This window comes from Oxyura jamaicensis, chromosome 19 (assembly GCF_011077185.1).
Source record: "Oxyura jamaicensis isolate SHBP4307 breed ruddy duck chromosome 19, BPBGC_Ojam_1.0, whole genome shotgun sequence".
Classification (NCBI taxonomy): Eukaryota; Metazoa; Chordata; class Aves; order Anseriformes; family Anatidae; genus Oxyura; species Oxyura jamaicensis.
In genome coordinates, this window is record NC_048911.1 from 10,122,800 (window position 1) to 10,143,520 (window position 20,721).

General features: G+C 47.7%; 1 protein-coding gene and 1 long non-coding RNA gene across 2 annotated transcripts in view; both read right to left on the bottom strand.

Annotated features, from left to right (window-relative positions):
* Positions 1–1,783: 1,783 nt before the first annotated feature.
* The window catches only part of MSI2 (musashi RNA binding protein 2), a 229,308-nt gene continuing 210,370 nt past the window's right edge, over positions 1,784–20,721 (bottom strand). The window contains exons 12-14 of the mRNA XM_035343446.1: positions 10,389–10,543; positions 8,550–8,627; positions 1,784–6,485 (exon numbers count right to left, since the gene is read on the bottom strand). Of these exons, the coding sequence (XP_035199337.1) occupies positions 8,586–8,627; positions 10,389–10,543 (197 nt within the window). The 3' untranslated portion in view covers positions 1,784–6,485; positions 8,550–8,585. The remainder of the gene's footprint in view (positions 6,486–8,549; positions 8,628–10,388; positions 10,544–20,721) is intronic.
* LOC118176463 lies at positions 12,059–13,818 on the bottom strand. Its single transcript, XR_004755417.1, has 3 exons — positions 13,673–13,818; positions 13,593–13,596; positions 12,059–12,071 (listed from the first exon to the last, which is right to left on the bottom strand). It is a non-coding gene; the product is annotated as an uncharacterized LOC118176463 (long non-coding RNA).

Consider the following 20,721-nt stretch of genomic DNA (forward strand, 5'->3'; position numbering starts at 1 on the left):
TCCCAGCAGCAGGCACCAGCCCGTGGGAGCCTGCCCTGCTGCTAATTGCAGCCGTAAGTAAATAGCAGGAAACCTGGCTAGGCGGCCCCAGGAGGAAGGCAGCGTCCGTGCCCTCCACAAAGAGCTGAGGATCGCGAGCATCTCTCCTGACAGCACCTGGCGACCAGCTGAAAGCCGCAGCCCCGGCACGCTTGCCATAAGGAGCCTGGCGTAACTGTCCATGCCTCACGACACCTCACATAGTCGGGAGCAGAATGGTATGGGGGATTTGGGGGGTCTGTCCCTGTAACCAGTCCCAGCCCTCCTGGGGCACACTGCGGTGCTCCCAGCTGGCAGCTGATCAGCATCCTGCGGAACAAATGAGCTTTAAAAGCCCACTCCTTTGTATTAGTCCCTATTAACTAGGCGGCCCTTGTAAATAGCCATGAAGGGAAGTGCTTAAGCTCATAATTAATAAGCGCTGCCTTGGCTTCAGCTGCTGAGCCGCAGCCCACAGGGAGCGGTGGCAGCGTCCCCGGAGCTGCCCGTGCCCAGCAGCGGAGGGGGGGGGTCCCTGCACCGGGGGTCCCATGGATGGGGCAGTGTGGGGACGGGCACGGTGACACTGCACAGCTCCAGAGCACCGGGACGGGCACGGTGACACTGCACAGCTCCAGAGCCCGGCTGCCACGCAGACCCCAGTGCTACGGGCTGTAAATGTTTACGGCGGGAGGAAAAGGCCGTAAATCATGTTTATGTCCCTTGTTTTCTTTATCGGGGCACTAATTTGACAGGGAAGGGAAATTTTTGCTTATTTTACAACTCTGATTTTGGCTGCAATTTGATTTCAGTAGCTGGGAGGCGAACACGAAATCTTATTTTTATTCCAGAGTTGGTATAAAAATTTACATTTTGACAGAGACCCCCACTAACATTTTAGTGCAGATATAGCGGGCCTCCGGGCATTTTGCAAAACACATAACCCAATGTATAATACACTCATAATTCACTAATGTTTGCTGAATGACAGGGTTAAGTGGCTGCTATTCCCGGCCTCCCACCACACTAATGTACTCCAGACCCGCGCTCCTTTTCTTCTGGATGGAAGTCAAATCGTTTCCCGCAGCCCTCGCCGTGGAAGCTCCTTCCACCGCACATAAACAGCACTTCCTAAATTATTTTCATTTGTTCTTCTAATCTAATTTTCCCCTTGGAGCTCCACTAACCACCGGGCCCGTGGCGGGGCCGATGTGCTGGCTGCTCCCCCGGGACCAGCCTGCCCCGTGCCCACCTCCACGGCCGATGCTGGTGCGGGATGCGCGGCCCCGCGACGTCTTCGCGCTGCGGACCCTCCACAACTTGCAGGTGCAGGCACTCAGTGGGAGGGTTTGGGTGTTCTTCTGATGCCACGGGGGGAGGACAGGGGGGTGGTCACAGCATCTCCTGCGCAGCTGAGCCATTCGCCCTCGCTAACGAAGCTGGCTGACGCTGCCCTCGTTGCGTTACCCTCACCAGATGTGTGCACACAGGCTGTGCTGTGCCCGCGGCGTCGGCAGCACGGGAAAATGCTGCGGAAATGCTGCAATCTGCCCTCAACGCAGCCTGATCGGAGGGAAGGACAAGGTCGCTGGAGCCCTGGATGGGGACCCCGAGGGCAGGGGCGATGGGGCCATACGCTGGTCTCCCCCCGTGAGCAAACACGCCCCCCCGCTCCAAATAAGAGGGACTCACAGATCTGTTCAAAACAGTTTATTGTATTTTTTGTCAGACAAACACATTGATTTCTGGACCACAGTAGAGGATGGAAACCTTTCACAAACTTATTTATTTGAAAATACAAATATAAAATTATACTTTCCACATCTGTGATGTGAGAGACCCCCATCCACATAGTATTTTACAACAGGGCTTTAGAAAGCCATACACAGAGACCTGAAAGATGCTTGATATATATAGATACATATATATATGTATATATATAAAAAAAAAGTCACTACCAAAGTTCTCATCAGTTCATACTAAAGTATAAAAGGAAGGGCTAGGCTTGCCACTGTGCCATAGTTTATTTAGGTACATTTATGACCACCTGAAATGCTTAGACTTGCATTCTAGTACTGATGGAGTTCAGACCTTGTACAACAGAGAATGACTTAATTTGCTACCCACTACGGTCAACGCGACACACAGATCCCACGCTTGGTGTTACGAGTATGTACAGAATACAGAGCTGTATAGCACGGGTGAGTCCTGCTTCTCCGCCAGGCTGCTTGGATTTTTACACTGATCTGAAATGAAATTCTCTCAAGACGATACATTCGGATTGTTTGGTAACTGAGAACCGATCACGTAGATTTACTCTCTCAAACTACTTATTTTTTATTATTTTTGGTAATTTTTATTACAGTATTAAAGTATTGCTTAGCTTACAGAATCTCCTCACGTAGTGTTCACACACAGAAATGGGTTTGAATTCGATTCTGTACGTATGAAACTCTACAGTGTATGTGCGCAGACCCCAGGATCTGCCGGTGTGTCTTCAATGCATCCTGTCTCTTAAACTTACACTAACTTCAGTTTTCTGTTTAAACTATTTTGCTTAAAAACAAACAAACAAACAAAACTAAACTAAAAAAAAATCCAAAAAATTCCACCCAAGAGACATATCCATAGCATAAAAGACAGCTATGAGTTAGTGTTTTTTTTTTGTAAACAGTTTCATATGCAATTATCATACATAACCATGGCTGGCCTTCAGTAAAAATGTAGTAAACTATATTGCTTTATTATTGATTATGTTGCATTGAGTGAATGGCAAAAACGAAACAGGAAGGTAACTGTGGCTGGAGTCACTAGCCCTCATTCACACTAAAGATGAAAACAGCATCAGAGGTTTCAGAGCAGGGGAGGGAAGAAAAGAAATCTGAACACCTTTCAGGTCGTTATTACCAACAATTACCCAATGGTTTAACTAGTCTAGCAAGATGTGTAACATTCACCAGCTGAATGCTGCTGTACAATGAAAAAAAAAAAACCAAAAACCGAAAAACTTACAGCAAGAGAGCCATGCTACCTTAAAGTCCAAGCTACAAATTCAACTCAAAATGAACATTTATGAAGTGTAAGAAACAAAAAAAGGGACAGATCAGGCTTCATTTTAATCAAGCCAATCACAAATGACTTTTTTTTTTTTTTTTCTTTTTGGTGGGGGAGGGTAACTGAATTCTTTTGGATTTCTGCAATTCCTTTCAAAATTGGCATTGTGTTTGGTAAGAAAAATCATCCCACGGCACGGCCAGCACAGCACCCAGCGCTGCGGGAGGCGTGCAACGGGGGAAAACCTGCTCCCCCGCCACTGACCGCTCTCGGGGGGAGGTATTTTCAGTGCCCATTTTGCACAGCTAGATAGAAATCTCTCTTTTTGGTCACTCTGGGGGTAGCAGTTCTGTACGAGCTGTTTGGAAAGAAAAGGGCAATATCCGCCGTAACTGCGCGTTCGCTCCCTGTGCTTGACTAAAATAAAGATGTAGCTGAGCCTTTGTGCAGAAAATTTACAGAAAACCCCCAAACAAACGAACGAACAAAAACCCCTTTGAAATGGACTTCTAGATGAGTGGGGGACTAATGTGAACCTCAGTCTAGGTAGCCACATCAAAACATATCGGATTCCACGACATTTGTGCTATGGGCCACTGGGACTTTTCAAAAGGTATATAAACATCTAAAACATATTCACACAGATTAGCAATTTCTTCTGAGCATTCTTAAAAAAATATTTTTTTCTCTTAGTAAAATCGTTTTAATATACCGTGCCTCCCTCTTTTAAAAAATAAATTAAAAAAATCCAGTTTTGCATATCTAGCATTAGCATTTAAGGTAGTATGGCACATCCCCTCTTCAAAGTCAAGGGTGGGGATCTACAAAATGCCTTAAGAGTTTGCCAGCATTTTTAACGTTGTGAGACCTTTGGTTAGTTGAAACCGCATCAGATCAGCAAAAGAAAAGAAAAGAAAAGAAAAAAAAAAACAAAACAGGAAAAGAAAAAAAAAAGGAAAACCTTCCCAAAATTATTAGCATTTTTTTTTTTCTTAAATAAGAGAAAGTTCTATCCTTACTGGTCCTAAATCTGAATAACTACATCTAAATTTTTAACCTTAATTACGATACACCTACCAATATGTACTAGAAGAGGAAGAGAGAAAGAGGGGGGGAAAAATTCACTACACTAGCATCAGGACAGCACTCTTACAAGATAGCCATTTTATACACTATTAACATACAACAATGATCAACAAAGAATATTCTATGAGGTGATAGGGAATGGAGAGGAAAACCAACTGGTAGTACAGTACATCATCAACATTGACAAAATATCAATAAAAAATTCCCTGATTATACATTGAATTTCAGGGAATTTGGTTTGTTGTTGTTTTTTTTTTTTTTTTAGTTTTTCTTTTTTAAAGAATTGTTTTATTTACTTTATTACTTGATCAAGTCTCAATATTTAAAAAGCGTCCAGCATTTTGCTTAAACCTGGTTGTTCTGAAATAAGAAAAAAACCTAAAATATTACACAAAAAAGCATGATTCTTTTTTTAAAAATAAGAAAAACAAGGTTTTCTCCTTTCGGTTAGCAGTATGGTGCCTTGTTTTTGTTAAAGATGCCTTGCTCTACCTTGTCTATTGAACGTCTACATTAGTCTACTTGTTAGTAAAATTTACAAAAATAGGAGTGCAGCAGCTCTTTTTAACAAATGTCGCATTCAGTGTCTTATACTGGCTGTACCTAAAGTACCAAATTTATAAACGTAACAATTTAAAAAAATATTAATAAAACTTGTCAATATTACGTTAAAAAAAGAAGAAATATATCCACACTACAGTATGTTCTTAATGCCACCTACCATGTTGTACTTCTAGTTTGCTGTTGCAGGCCTATTTACCAATATTAAAAAAATTAAATTAAAAAATATCCTTCATAAGTTTCCTCCCCCAACAGAGGACCATATATATAACAGCCAAATATTAAACATGTGCAAATAGGAAACTGTCAGTTTTTCCCCTACCAGTCACAGTGCAATGATGTTTTATACTTTATTTTTTTAAAATTCTGTTTACAACTACAATAAATTAAAATCTTCCGTTGCTTCTAGGGTGAAACTTGTAGCACTGAGGTATTCCCAAAAAACAAAGTCGCTTTCCTAATTCGTTAATACAGAAAAGTAATGGATAAAAAAGGTAACGATGCAAGCTCTACCACCGCTCCGCCCGCCGCTCCCTGGGGCGGGGAGCCCTCTCCTCCCCGGGCTTCGCAGGGCGCTCGGAGCAGCTGAAATGACTGGACAGCAAGTGGATCTAATTCGGAACGACAACTAAGAACAGGTGTGCTTTGAACCTTAAATGCATTAAATAGTAAAACCGTAGCTTCTTTTTCAGTCTTGGGAAAAGCAGTTTTTAAATTAAAAATACAACGAGACTGTTACTTGGTAAGCTGTGCACGTATGACTAGATAGTATGCTGGTATGACGCTAGGACAGTTCGAAGGTCTACCACACCTACAGAGCAAGCGAAACAGTGTTAGTCTAACGCTGGTGGGCCAGCTCTGGCAGTTGGTCTACACGGTTAAAACTTGACTTTTTTTTTTTTTCTTCCATTTTAATAGAGAAACTGCCTCAGACTGACTCCATCACAAAAATAGTTTGTATTTCTCTTTCTTAATAGTTTATATGTAGTTAATGGAATTGTATTTACAGTATTTTTTTTTTTTCAGAATTCACAATTTCAAAAAACCTTATATCACCTCTTTCAACAAAAAAAAGCACTTATAGAAAAAGGACGCGCCAAAGTCTGCCGTCCTTGCCTTATTGCCGAAAATAGATAGAATCAGGTTAACGAAGACGTCACAAACGAAAAGAAGGGCTAGGGAACCCGCTGCCGGAGCGCGTGCCCGCGCCCGCCGTGCCCCGGCAGCGCCCAGCCCGCCGCCGCGGCGCTGCCACCCGCCCAGGTCTACGGTGCCAGAACTGGTGCCACCCGCTGAGACCCGCGGCACCACCTCAGCGTCCTGTAAGCAACAACGACTACGGAGAACGAGAGGAACACGGAGAGGGGTGGGAAAGGAAACGAAAGAAAACCCTTAATATAAACAGCTAGGCTATGGTTAGGCTCCTACGAGATACACAAAGAATTAGGTCTACGTGGCTACGAGACTATGTCAAAACGCTACGAAAAAACGTGGGCTGAATAGGTTTAAAAAGGGGGGGAACCCATCGAGAAAATAAAACGAACAAGAAATGGATTTTATATACATACTTTTAAAAGCTGTTGTTTTTATAGTACAGCAGATTCATGAGATGATGAGAGAGATTTTAAACAACCTAAGTCCGTCGAGTGCCACCTCCAGTTTGTTTGTTATTGGTGATGATGTAGTGCTCAAAGTCTGATGATATCACCTAAACATGGGACCACTCAGAAACTTCGCCCTGTCTTGCCCGGACATCCAGATAGGCTCTGAAAGGAGAGGAGCACACACAGGACACAGAGGAGAGGACGATCAGTGGAGGTTTTGAAACCCGACAACGCGCGCGTGGCCGCCCGCGGTGCTCAGGCGCTGCCCTGCTCGGCACCACCCTGGCCACTCCGCAGGCACAGGCTGCGGCTCCAGAGCAGCGGAGGACAACGCCACCACTTCTCCTTCCTACCCTGCACCTCCCGGCCCCTGGCACCCATGCCCTGCGCTCCTGTGGCCGGGCTCCATCGGCACCAGCCAGGCTTTGCGGTGATCAAATGCGACTCAATGCATTGGAAGAACACAAGGTGTTCCTCGGGCATTGCGCCCCGAATTTACAAGGCTCCTGTAAAATGTGTGTTATATTTTTTCTGTTTTATTATATTTGTGTGGGCATGCTGCAGCCGTAAGGTTGGAAATAAATACTAAGGGCTTCGGGCAGCTGCAGCGAGGTGCCCGTGCTGGCCGTGTCCCCGCTCAAAGCCACCCCAACGCCGTGGCAGAGGTGCAACGCTGAGCGCTGCACCGCCGGGGCTCTGCCAGGGTGGGAGGGCACATGCGCCCCGGGATGCTCCGTGGTGGTAACTTCAAACCCGGTGGTCCTGGAGGAATTAATAACAAGGCTCATTTCCTCCACTCAAAATCTATTTTAATTAGTAATGAGCAACATTAAAAGCACTTTCTGTTTTTAAGTCATTAATGGCTTGAGTTTTAATACTGGCCAGTAAATGATGGTTACAATTTGATGTGTTGTGGTAAGTGTAAAATGATTACAATATATTAATCTGATGAGCACTGCCTTCACTGCAGCATTATTAGTTTGAATTATGATGTTCTGCTCAAACCTCTAGCATGCTTTGTGTACCACCTTGTTATTACACAGGCTGGCGGCCCAGAAAACATGAAGGATTCTGACAAATCGACCTGAGAATGCACACTGATACGTACAAATAATAACCAGGATTAAAGCAAGAGTGCTTGTGCATTTTTTTTTGCTTTCCCATAAAAAATGCTACGTGGTGGACTGAATCAATTCATGAAACAATTTCAGGTAATCTTGTGTGTTTATGAGTAGATGACGAGTAAATAGCAACCCCCTTTATTTAGGGGTTACTATATACCCACTAGTATTTAACTATACATCTATTTTTACATCTATTTTTGTATTATTTAAAGCCTCTGAACATCTTCCACAGATCCCAGCCCCTTGACTAACTACAGTCCTAATTCACACACTGATTTTGAATGTGAAACGTGAAACTGATGAGGTAGTGCTGGTCTAAAGACAGAGAAATTAAGGTTGTCACATATCACATCTGTGTGTCTGCAGCAAGAGCTCTAACGGTGAACTTGTGTGGTTTCATGGGCATACCTTCTAGCTTTCGTTGACTGACTTTTCTAATCTACGCTATTCTCAGTGTAAAACTATTTGTTTGCAAAGAAGAATAGACCAAAGGCCAAAAAATAATAAAAAAATTAAACATTTAATTAACTCGAGCTTAGTTCAAAGGGTAGGAAACTGGCAGCGATCCAAGGATGCATTACTCAGGTAATGTCTTTAATTTAATTTGCTTAGCTTTAATTTTTTTTTAATCTTGATAATTGCTCTATGGTTACTAGTTACAATGTTATCTTTTAGCTGTAATATTTGGTACAGCACTTAATTAAGAATGATGGTTTCTCTGTAATGAAGCAGTGGGGCTCGTCTATTTTTAGATGACTGCATTCATAGCGAATCTGTAACCCTGACCATGACGCTGTCAACTGGCACTTGATTGCTTCCCCAAAGGTTTTTTGGGATCACTGTTTATTTCTGGGCAGTTTTGAAATCTCCGAATTATTGCACAAAGTGTCAGGAATACGAAGATATGTCTTTGCTGGGTTTAGGCTCCCGATCTGCCTTCCAGTTTCCAACCCCTGAGATTGATTTAAATAAAATAAATCACAGAAAGGAATGATTAAAGGCCAAGGAAAGACGAAATGAAGGTAAAAGAATTGTTCACTTAAAGTAAATATAAGGGAAATGGTAGTTTAGCACAAAGTACAAATGGTATATACTGTAATACCTCCAAGTGAGATGGCAACCAACCATGTGTAACGTTTCAATGGTATCCATTTGTAAAAGCCGTTGCAATCAAAGGTCCCTAAAATTGTACAATTGTTAAGTTCATCAGTGCTCTATACATGGGAACAGATGATTATTAATTTTTGGCAAGAAATTATCAAAGGACTTGAAAGACTGTGTTGCCAGCATGAATATGTATTTCCAAAAGTTGTTCTGGTCACTAACGACTCCATGTTCTGAACTCTGGTTACCTTTCCAAGACCATCATCTTCTCATTCCCCCGGTTACAAAAATAAACTTAGGCTTTTCCCTTTTTTGTTTTTAAACCAGGGTTAGTAAATGGAGAGTGTTAAATAAATATATATGTAAAAAGGGCTACTGGACTCTTTGCAGTTATTGGGGGGTAGGAGAAATTAAGAGGCTGCCAATCTGCAAGTCAAATACAAAATCAGTCTTTGAAGTATTAGTGCAGACAAACCAGGATATCACGGCTTTTATGGTGCATCTCATTACTTGAAAGATTGGGATGCCATTGAGCTCAAAGTGACCAAGTTTTCCAGAACAAACAGGTCTTTTTTGTGAAGTGAAAAATGGAAATAAAGGTCTTGGAAGTGGCAGTTTAAATCGGTGTAGTTCTCGGCAGAATAATAATATTCCACATTTTGTATTAGAATGGATCCAAGGGGGCTGTCAGGTCCCTTGCGTGTCCATGTGAGGAGCAGGACCAGGGCAGGATGCAGGGCACGAGGGCACGAGAGGAGAACAGCAGGCTGTTTTGGCTTTTTGGGTACCAGCAGTTTATGCAATAAAAATAACACAGCTTCAGGAATTTTGTCTGCACTATGCTCCCACTCCCCCATTTCATCCAATTTGGTCAAAGAACAAAATTCTCTGTTTAGTTAGAGGAATCTCAGGGGAGTTCTCTGTACTTTGACATGTTTACCTTACAGGAGGAAAAAAATTCTCAGCATTTTACCAGGAGAAAGTAAAACAATTTAATTTGCCGGTTTTCTGTTTCAGAGACTGACAGCCACTAAAGCGGTTCAACCACATTCATGCTAACACACACAGGTAAAACAGTGCAATCTGAAAAACAGCATGCAGCTTTGTTAAGCAAATTTCCATCGCCCGTAATTAGTGAGCCTTCAGAACCACGCAGCATTACAGAAATACGCTTCCAATGACTTGACAACACAACACAAGTGACTTACTTGTAACCTGCAAATTTTAAGGACTGTTAGTGCCACCGTAACTGGCCTGGAGATGCCTGGGGGTGAGCCAGCGCCCACCTCCTACGTTAACGAGCCCCCGTCTCCACACTGACGCCACAATGGCAGAGGCTGGAAGCTCCAAGCCCGGACAGTCCCGTGCCACCAGCGGGACACTGTGACCCCTGTGGGACACGGGCAGGATTGGTGTCCCAGTGAGCCTCTTCGTCTCCCTCTGGGTGGGAGCAGAGGCTTGGCACACTGCCTGCAAGCAGGCACATCAGCCTCAGCGGGCCGCTCGACTGATGTGAAGACCATCTAGAATAGCAGAACCTTGGAAGGCCATAATTGTTAAATGGGTCCTTTTAACATACGCCACGTCAGGACTGCAGAAGGCATCAGACGAGCGTTACCAATCCTGTTTGCAACTCCAGCGGCTCTGGGGCAACAGTGTGCAGCTCTGCAGGAAGCCTGTCAGCAACCGCAGCAGGTTAAGCACAGCGGAAGAGGCTACGGGAGTGATGCGCTACCCACTCCATCATTTAATAGTTTAAAAAAATAAACAAAAAACCCTTAATGTCACTAAATAATTACCCCCCTGGCACGCAGGGGCCGCGGCGCGTGGTACTTACGGCGATCCCGTGGCCGAAGCCGGAGCCCGGCTGTGGGCTGGCAGCGCTTATGTAGTTGCCGACGCCGGAGTCCTGGCTGGCCGTGCCGTAGAGGTCTGCGACGGGCCCGGGGCTGTTGGCCCCGGGGAAGCCTCCGGGTCGGGCTGGGTTGGAGCCTGCCGGGGAAGCGGGTGCGCCAAAATTCGGTTGAGCACTGTAGCTATTCAAGACTGGTGTGCAGAGAATAAAGCTGGGTATGAGGCCAGACGCCGGGCATGCACCGTTATTACAAAGCCAAACACCAAAATAAACAGCCTAGGCCCAACTTCTAACACTTAACCAAGGCCATGCGATAGGAGAGCAAGTACTGAATAATAGTCAGCCCGTACTACTACGAAGCTTAGAGCTCCAAAATATATATATGAATATATATATAAAAAAAAGAACAATCATTCAACACACTACTGCAACCAGAGACTGGAGGTGCTCATTTTCACCAAATTATCACAAAATATAATAGATATTTTTCAACATCTGACTTGATGCTCATGCAGTAGTAACAAGTTCTCTAGGTCTGGGCACGCCGAGACAGCATTCACATCCCATGCAAACTACAAAGGAACTAATTTGAGACTACACATTGTGGTAATATTGATATTAAAATGTTGACAGCAAATAACTTCAATCACTTCTAGTAAAATCGTTTTTGGATCCATTCGATACTTTTGAAAAAAACCCGCCCTTTTAAATTGGTAAGCTGTAGAAATAGCTCAATAGTTTTTTGTTGTTGTTGTTTGTTTTTTAATGGTATGGAATGGAACAGTTTGGATTTTTTTTAAGTATGAGCAAGGAGAGTGTTGTTTTATTTATTTATTTTTTTCCTTTTGATTTGGAGAGCGAAGACCTACCTTCGTCTCCAAAACCATGCTTGGGACATCAACCAAAATTAAACAAATAAATAAAGATCAAAAGCAAAAAAGAATTCCAGAGGGTGTATGACAACTCACCTCCTAATGTGGAAGTAAAAGAAAATTTTATTTTTTTCCTCCCTTTGTTTTTTTTTTGAGACAGAAAAACAATGTAAATAAGAATGATACTAAAGAATAAATTTAGGCATTAAAGCATGTTAGATGATCAGGCTTCTGGCATTTCTCACGGTTGCTCTTGGATGTAAAAATTTATGAGTAAGAGGTTTCAATGCAAAAGAAAAGTCAGCGGGCTGGGGAGAGCTGATGGGGATGGCTGCTGGAAGCTGGAGCTACCCCCGCGCCGTGCTGGCGGCCCCTCGGCAAGCGCCAGCCTCGCCCGCCCGCACCCACCGGCACCTCATGGCACGGCTGGCCTGCGGCCCGCACCCTGCCCCCTGTACCCCGTACCCTGCACCCCACACCCTGCCCCTGCCGCTGCTGCCTGGCCCCAGGGCCCCTCGGCTCCCCCGGCTGCATGAGGTGCTGCAGGGACACGGGGCGAGAGGCCCGGTCGCACCGGCAGCGCTGCTGCAGCCTGCCCAGGCTCTGGCCACGTCCTCACAGCCAAGACCGACTACCAGGGCATCTAAAATCATTCCAAACGCGGCTCAAGCAGGCCTGCTGCCGCTGGCAGGACACGGCCAGCCAGACCACGCAGCCACCGCGTCCCTGTGAGCTTGCCTGAGCTGTGCTCGTGGGTGGAAGCAGGCATGGGACTGCCCCCAGCCCGCAGCAGCTTCCACCACCTTCACCTCCGTGCTCGAGCCTGTGCCAGGACTCGCTCAGCCTTGTTCTCTGGCCGCAGCTCCCTGCCTATCTCCATTAGGCACTAAAAGGGTTTATAAAGTTTGATAGCCTGCAATAACCCCCTGCCCCTAGCCCGCAGCTCGGCACCGAGCCCATCAGCTGCTGGGGTTTACTGGGGCTGAACACCAGCCCGGGGACAAGCCTTGCTCACCCCGCAGTAACAGCGCGAGGGAAGACGGTGCTCCCGGCGAGCTCTTTCCAAGACACAAAGTGGGTTTTGGGACAGACCTGCCTTACCAACTGTACAACATGCATGAGAACTGGGGGCCAGCGGCCAGCCCAGCGCCGAGCTGAGGCCGGCACCTCACTGGGGCCGAGCCGCCACCAGCCCTCTGACCGTCCCCACCGCGCTGACCACGCAGGAGGCACGCACTCCCCAGATGAATGGATTAACTACCCCAAAAAACATCAAAATGGCAACTCTTGGCTCTGCAGCAACAGGAAAGTAAATTTTGCAAAATAAATGATTTTCTGTGGCTCTAAAGTGGTAGCAGGGGAAAGTAAGTAGGTCATCTAAGCTAGCAAGTTAAATGAAATAAGGCATGAGAGAGTAAACAGATTATTTTGGAATTCACTGGCAAACAAAGTACCATTTTTTTATTATTAAAGATTAAATGTCAAGATAACATTTGGCCTTCTCACTCACAAAGAAAAATATCCAGCTGAGATGTTCAAAAGCCCTTTATTACTATAAGCTAGCACTTTTTTCCCCTTTTTCTTCCTTCTGTTTCAACAAAATGGATGCGGGTCTCACAGCCCTGTCACACAGAAAGCCCCGCGCGGCCGCCTGTGCAAAGCCACGAGCCTCCAGGAGGGACACGGCCGCTGCGGGTAAGGATGTGCTCAGCACCTTGGGCAAGAAGGACGTAAGGACACACGTCTTTTAGAGACCGAGGATACCAGAAGGCAGAGGGCAAGAACAGCTGTGGACAGCCGTGCTCTGCAATGTCAACAGATCACCAAATGTTACAAAAGTAGCCCCAAATCGCAGGGCGCAGCTAACGGGGCACAGGGTGCACCAAGGCTGGCGTAACACATGGCAGCAGCAACAGCAGTGGCTGCATCGCCACTTCATGACCTGCTTTTAATTCTCAAACAGCAACACGTGTGCCAGAAGGAGGTGCAAGGGGCGTCAAGGGCGTTGTTACTGCCGGGGGAGGCAATGCCACCCCCAGCCCAGGACAGCAGTGGGACAGCGCTGCCCTGCCAGCACGGCTGCTGTCTTGTGCAAGTGGTTGCCTCCCCATGACTCGCAATGAATTTCACAGCATGGTTTGCTGGGAAAAAGTCCAAATCGTGACAGTAATGTGAAGACACGGTCCCCAAAACACACGGCTCTCATCTAGAGGTGCACGGGAGATTTAATTAAAAATCAAAGTTGGGGTGCAAGGTCAAATTTCTCTCTGCCGCAGCCCACCAACAGCAACAGCACGTTGGGGCTGGCACGGACATGCCTGTCTAATGCTTTAAGATTCAATTTCAAGATACGGTGATCAAATATTACAGCGTTTCAAAATGGCACTGAAACACATGACACAAAGGCTGCCCTTGGGTTTGCACTGTGGTGAGCAGGGACATGGGGTGCTGCGGCCAGCCCCACTGGAGATGTGCGGGGAAGGCTGCGGGGATGCTGTGAGTGAACACCCCCATGAACACCCCCGCAGCCCGGGACCAGGAGCGGGCATCATTAACTCGCAACTGCAAAACCGTGCACAGCTGACAAGGAGACACGCTCTGCCGTGCCCTGAAACCTCACTGAAGGGAAAGAGCAAACAGACCAGCAAGGAGCCAGAGAGATGCTCCGTCCCTCCGAATCGGCCCAGCCGCTGTCATTTACACCTCCAAGAACATCGGAGCACCGGCTGTCATACATGCAGAATGAGTTGGCGACTGTTTATTCAAACGTCCTTCTGATTGCGGGTACGTAATGTAAGGAAAAGGCAATTTTCTATCCGCTGAGCATCAGTTTCGTACTACCCACCGATGAGCACAGGAGTGACTGCAGAACGCACGGCACAAACGCACGCCCAACGCCCCGCTCTCTGCAAGCGGCTCCGCGGGGGCGCGGGATGCCCGCTTTGTGCACCGCCTGCTAAAAGCTGTTTGCAAAACTTTACAGGATGGGCTGCAAGCTTTCACAGAGCTGACACTTTGCTCCAGACCTGATACATGAAATAGAAAAGCTCTCATAATTACTGGGAGACTAAACACTCCTCAGAAAGCCTTATTTTAACGATTCACTCAGCCATGGCGAGTTGCTAAATATTTGTCTTCTTACAATAGCTGCACTGAAGCGCACCTCGAGCTGGAGGCAGTTTTATGATTGCTTTGAAACAACAGCAAAGGGACCTTGAACGACTTTCCCAACATACAAAATGCGATGCATTTGGGTAAGAAATGCCTGAAAAGAAATTTGTTGTACACAAGCCTGTGAATGATCTGAGGCTAACATAAAGCAGAAAACAAAACAAAAATCCTCCAGACTCTGGATACCATTTCAGTCCTCAAAGGCAAATGAAGACGCTTTGGAGATGCAGATCTGCAGGACCAAGCTCCTGCTGTCAGCTCTGTCGCAGCAGGAGCTGTCCAAGAGCAGCGTGCACCTGCAACGGGAGCCCTTCCCTGGGATGTGTTTGGTGAAACCCTGCACGCTCACTGCACCCGCTCCTCGAGCACTGCTGGGGCTTCCCTGCCCAGGCAGAGAACCTCCTGCACATTTTCCTGCTAAGCTGAACAGGAATTTGGAGAGAGTTTTAAAATGCATCCATAACCTCAAGACAGTGCTTCAATGAGCAAGGCTATTTCATTACTAACTCGTCTCGGCGCCCTCTGGCAGAGCCAGAGCTGTCTTTATCCACACCTAAGACGCGTGTCAGGTACTTCTCAACGCACCACTCAGACAAGTGAGTTACGTGAAGGAGCCAACGGCTGGAGCCTGAAACGAAGCTGGCAGCTCAGGCTGATGGAGAGGCAGCAGGCTCGGTGCTCCAAGCACTGCAGGGAGCAGGGACGGAGCTGGCGGGAGCTCACGTATCGAGCACCTTCTCTTACAAACTGCCATGTTAGCACAGCCCTTGCTCGTACATTAAGCCGCATTCCACAAGGAAGGTCGCTATTGGAAGATAAACTCTCTTTCGGTGAACTCTTGAGAAATTTCTATGTCAGGACTCATTATGACATTTGCCTTAGCAAGTGGTGTATTGCGCTAAACAGGATCCAAACGCCTCTCTGGGAGGCGAGGGAGCAGATGGGTAAAGCACAACAAGTTGCATGCTGAAATCCCACCCAGAGAAACTCAATTCAGCTACAAATGATGAAGGTAACGAGGGAGGGGAAGGAAGAAAAAAATACAAGGATTTGGATATTACTGGCCTACAACGAACACTTGCATGGTCCTGGGCTTATGATCAGTCCTCTCAGGGCTTAGTGAATTAGCCATGGCAACGAAACAACACTCTTAAGCACCCCTCAATTACGCTGTGTTTCAAAAGCAAGCCAGGAAATAGACGCAGGGCTGTAAGGCAGGCACTGCCTGGGGACCGCTGCTCTGGCACACAGCCACATGCAGCACTGGGTTACAACACTGCTCCCTCTAATGGCACCAGAACCTAGACTTAAACATACACCCAAAGCAAAAGAAGCTTCCCAAAGTGATTAAAACCCTTAATATTTATTGTCCTCGGGACAGATTGATTCAGGAGTTGATCCAAAGCCACTACACAGCCTCTGTTTGTGCACCCAGCCAGCAGCCGCGCCTCGACCCGGGCGGCTGGAGCACAGACCCAGGCACCCACCGAGCCCAGGAAGAGGGCTCAGCCCCTGGGCAAAGTCAGCCCAAGGTGGCAGCAGTGGGAAAAGAGCCCAGCAGAGTAGTCTTTTCTATAGTAAATACCATGCTTGTGCTTTTTTTTTGCACATATCATACAAACATTTCACAAGTTAGAATAAAAGGAGTGTGACGAGCAGCGCAAAAAGTGCAGCTGCCTTCCTTGCCACTGCACACAGGCAAGGGAAATCTCAAGTTCGAAAGAAACCACCAGATGATTTACTGGCTTTCCTCCTTGAGAAGAGGCAGAATACTTCAGGATGAAATATAGTGCCCCGTTATCGCAGCCAGAAATGCATCTCGGAGCTGAGAGCGCAGCTGAGCGCCGAAGCGAGCCGGCTGGAGCCTCCGCGGCTTCTCCTCGCCCACAGATGTCCCCATCCCCTCCCGCAGGTGTCCCCATCCCCTCCCGCAGATGTCCCTGTCCCCGTCCCCTCCTGCAGACACTGGGGTGTAAATCTGGGCCTGCGCCACTGCCCACGCTTGCCCCAGCCGCGCATCTGTAAGCACTACAGCAGCGCTCCCGGAGAACTGCCTAATGACAATCAATCACCTCCCGGGGAGGGCTCATTATCCCTGGGCAGCAATTAACACTGGTGAGCTAATTTACTACTGGCATTGCTACAGCAGAGTCCAACCACAGAGGCTGGTGGAGGTGTTACTCCGAGAGCAGGTGCTGATGTGGAGCGTGGCATGGAGACCAGAGCGACATACGTGAAGAACAAGAGGAGAACGAAGCACCCCCCGGAAAAATACACTAATGTAAGAAGCGTCTCTCTCTTCATTTTTTTCAAGCGGAGTGAATGCAAGAGGCTCTGTGAAAAAACATTTTAAAAACCACACCAAGTGGAAGGGATTGTTCAGTGCTGAGCTGCCACTGGGAGGAAACATCCCAGCACCTGCGAGCCTCCTGCTTCCCCCGCAGCCGCTGTCCGAGGGAAGCCTGGGCCAGCCCCAGCCCACGGCAGCGCGGCGAGACACACGGGGAGCGGCATTGCCCTGGGACCAGGCAGGGCAGCACAGCCCCGTGCCCTGCCCGCCAAGGGGCTGTCCTCTCCCACACCCCTCAGCTTCTTCGGAAGCGGCTCCTCGTCAGAAACGTGCTGCTAATTTCACACCAAGCGTTTTCTACAGTTCTTCCTACACCCGGCGCTGGTCACCCACGGCACGCTGTTCCTCCAGGCCCTCCTTGCTCTGCTTCACCCCGCCAGCCCCGGCGGAGCCTTTCCACACAAACAGGCTTTTTGACAACTTGTTGATCCAGTGCTCTAATTTCTGGATGACTCTCTCATCTACCATAAACAGCCACGCACAATTTGGCAGGCATTTCCGCCATCAATGTTTATGATAATAACAACACGTGCTTGAAAGCAGCAGGAAATTTTCAATATAACTATCATTAAGACAAAATGCTTTAAATCAAAGCCATTACCCACTACCAAGACTCAAAGCTCACAAGATTAGGCTGTTTTTTATCTTTATGAAAAATTCATATAACATTCCACAAACAACATCTTCTGGCTCCAAGGAGGAAACAATCTAATAACGCTTAACGCCGGCGATGGAGATGGGAAGGGGGTCGGGGTGGGGGCAGACAGGTCAGGGAGGTGACATTTGGCCAGCAGCAGGGCACACACGGGAGATGAGGGCATGCAGGCTCCTGGCTCCAGAGGCACAGGGATGGTACTCGTGTGCCCCCGTCCTCTGCACACAACCAACCATGGGGCCCGGGTAGCCCAGCTGGACAGGAGCTATACCAGTGCTTGGGGACATGTAATTTAACTCCCTCGGGATTTACTGCTGGATTTAAGAGGAGGTGCCCACTTGTTTTTTTGCAGAAGGAATATCATCTGTAGCTAAAGGGTAACTCATTCCCCGAGATACTAAGTTGGCCATCCTAAAAGGATGCTTTTAACTGCCTTCCCCAGCCCCCTGTGGCACTGTGCTGCGGTGTCTGGAAATTGGGATTTTCCCCAGGAGTTACCCAGGCCTTCAAGCCTGCTGTACTGCCTTTGCAAGAACCCGAGTGTAAATGCTGCAGAGGACATTACAGTAGAGCCGGGGCTGCTGGTGCGGGGCAGATTGCTCCCCTCCTGATTTCCCGAGCATCCTGTGTGTCCTGAAGCATGAGCACCAACGGCCACAGCTTCGTGCATGACTAATGGAGCAGCAGTCACAGTGTGGTGCTGATACTTTAAATAACCACCACAGTACGGACTGCGGAGAAACTCCAGCACTGCGTGCAAAGCTTAAATCGTTAGTGCTTAGAGCCTTACAAATATCGTGTCGTTAGCTAGCACTGCACTCCTCTTACCGACAGCTTGGCCAAGGCTAATTCTTTGTGCACTCACAGCCGAAGTTAAGGAGCTTGTACCTTGCTCTTCAGAGATGCTAACTACCCAGATGTGATTTACTTGAGACTCGATGTGCAAATTAACGCCAGTGTGAAATAAGATGTTGGTGCTCATGGTTCTTGTTTGCCATTCAGACTGCGTGGGTGCAGAGACACGGCACTGTGCATTAAATGTTCACGTTTAGGCTCTTCTGTTACACACCGATCACTGCACGCAGCTCCTGCCAGAGGCACAAACACGTTTGTTTGTGGTCAGGATGAACTATCAGCAGCATCGCTGCCCTGTATCTGCTGGACTGACACACAGCACCATTGCATGTCTGAGACTAACCGCACCCGGCACACCTCCAATTCAGATCAATGCTCAAACTAAAAAATGTCTGGGAAATAATGAGCTGGAAACACACAGACGTTCTGGAGAACAGCGACGTACAAGCAGCTCACAACTAGCTGAAACAGAAAGTGGGAGACAAACCAGAAAAGCAAATCACCCCGGTGTACAATTAGAAGCACCGCTCAGCACGGCTCCTGCGGAGACCTGCGCGGTGCCGCGCTTCATTTGTGCTCCTTCCAAGCAGACTTGAAAAGCAAACACCTCTCTGTAAGAACCCCTGGCAGACAGAGATCCTCTGTCAGTACTGAAAGCCAGAGACATTTTTCTTCGGACAGCCAGGTCAGTCCTGGCCCTGGAAACCCCAAGTGCCGGCTCTGTGCTGTCTTAGTGCGGCTCTGCAAGGGGGCACAGCCGCAGGCAGCAGCGGGCAGCCCTCCCTGCCTGCAGCCCTCCCGGCCCTGCAGGAACAAACAAAATAAAACAACTGTCGGGCTCATCAGCAAAGTGGTGATGAGGCCAAGAGACACTGAGAGCTGCTATCTGCCTTAACAAGGTACTATTTGTACGCTATTTTCTATCTGCAGTCACACTTTAAAAGGTTGTTCTGTCTCTGCTGCCCCTTTGGAAACGGCTTCACACATCAAAATATCGCAAGGATAACGACAAAAAGCAGTGGGTGGTGAACAGGTTCCCGAGCTCGGCAATTACAGCTGGAACTGAGCAGAGCAGGGGAGGGGGGCACCGCCTGACCCCTCCTTGCGGCAGCCGCCTCCCAGACCGCGCGGTGTTGGTGACAATTATTAACACTTCCCAGGCCCGCAGCTAGCAGCAATCCAAGCTGCTATGAACCAAGCTGGACACGTCGGTGTGATAATGACAATTGTGAACTTGTGGCGACTGTTCCTGCCTCCGTTCTGGCGCTCTCCTGCCAGCACGGCACAGGGACTTCTGCTCTGCCGCCGTACGGAGGCCGAGCACTCGGCATGGACACCAACAGCAAATTCTGAGCGACGGTGGATGAGCAGACAGCCAGAGCTGCACAGTTTCAACAGACTTGTGTAAGCTAAAAATTCAAGTGGTGCAGGTGTTTAAAAACCAAGCACCGTCCCCTTGGTGCTCGCTGCAGGCGCGTGAGCAGCACCTGTTCTGCTAAAGACTGCACTTAACTCCTCTGAAGCGTCAGCCGTAGCTGCTGATGTGCACTGATTTGCCAAAAAAAAAGACGAAATCCAACGTACTCAAGCCCAGCTTTTCTAAGTCACGCACTTATGTAGCAGGACAAAGAAATGCACTTTTCAGCTTGGCTGTAATTTTTTGCCAACAATCAATATTTACTGCCTAATCATATTCTCCATATTGCAAGTTAGCGGTGTCACTCGCGCGCCGGGCCGAGCGCTACACGGAGGCCACACAAAGCTTCACTTGTAGACGCCGCAATCAGGGAGCCAGCTCTTGTCACCGCCTTACAAAAGGATTTCCTCTCGAGCAGCTCATCTTTAATCATTATAAAAGCACAGAAGTTTAATCCATTTTTGATGTAAGCGCTAATAGCTTTGTGTCCTTGAAGTTCAAAGTGGTCTTCGTGCATGTCGCTAATTAGCCGAGCAAGCAGCCATTCAGCTCCCTCTCATGTTTCTAATTAGATCCTTAACAACAAACAAATGTCGACCTTACAAAGGCTGTGCTACGTTTCCCTCCATTAGTTAAACAGTTTGGGAGGGAGGCGGTTTCCATTTTTCGGCAGTCGCTCCCCCCGAGAACATCACTCGAGGATGCCGGGCTGGGGCACTGGGGTGTCTGCGCTGCCCCGCACCGACCGCCTCTCGCTCAGGTGCTGATTCTCGGCCAGTCTAGCTGGTTTTACAGCTCATTTAAAATCTGGTGTGGTTTAGTTTTTACATACTTCACATGAAATGGCTGGGATGGTTTCCTCTTTTGGTGCTGGATGTCTGTAGGCTGCCTCAGAGCCATTTCAGCAGCAGTACCTGCAGCACAAAGCTTTCTGGTTTTCAGGCAAGCTCCCTGCTCCAGTGCCCGGCTGGGGTGATCGAGGAGGTCCCTGTCCC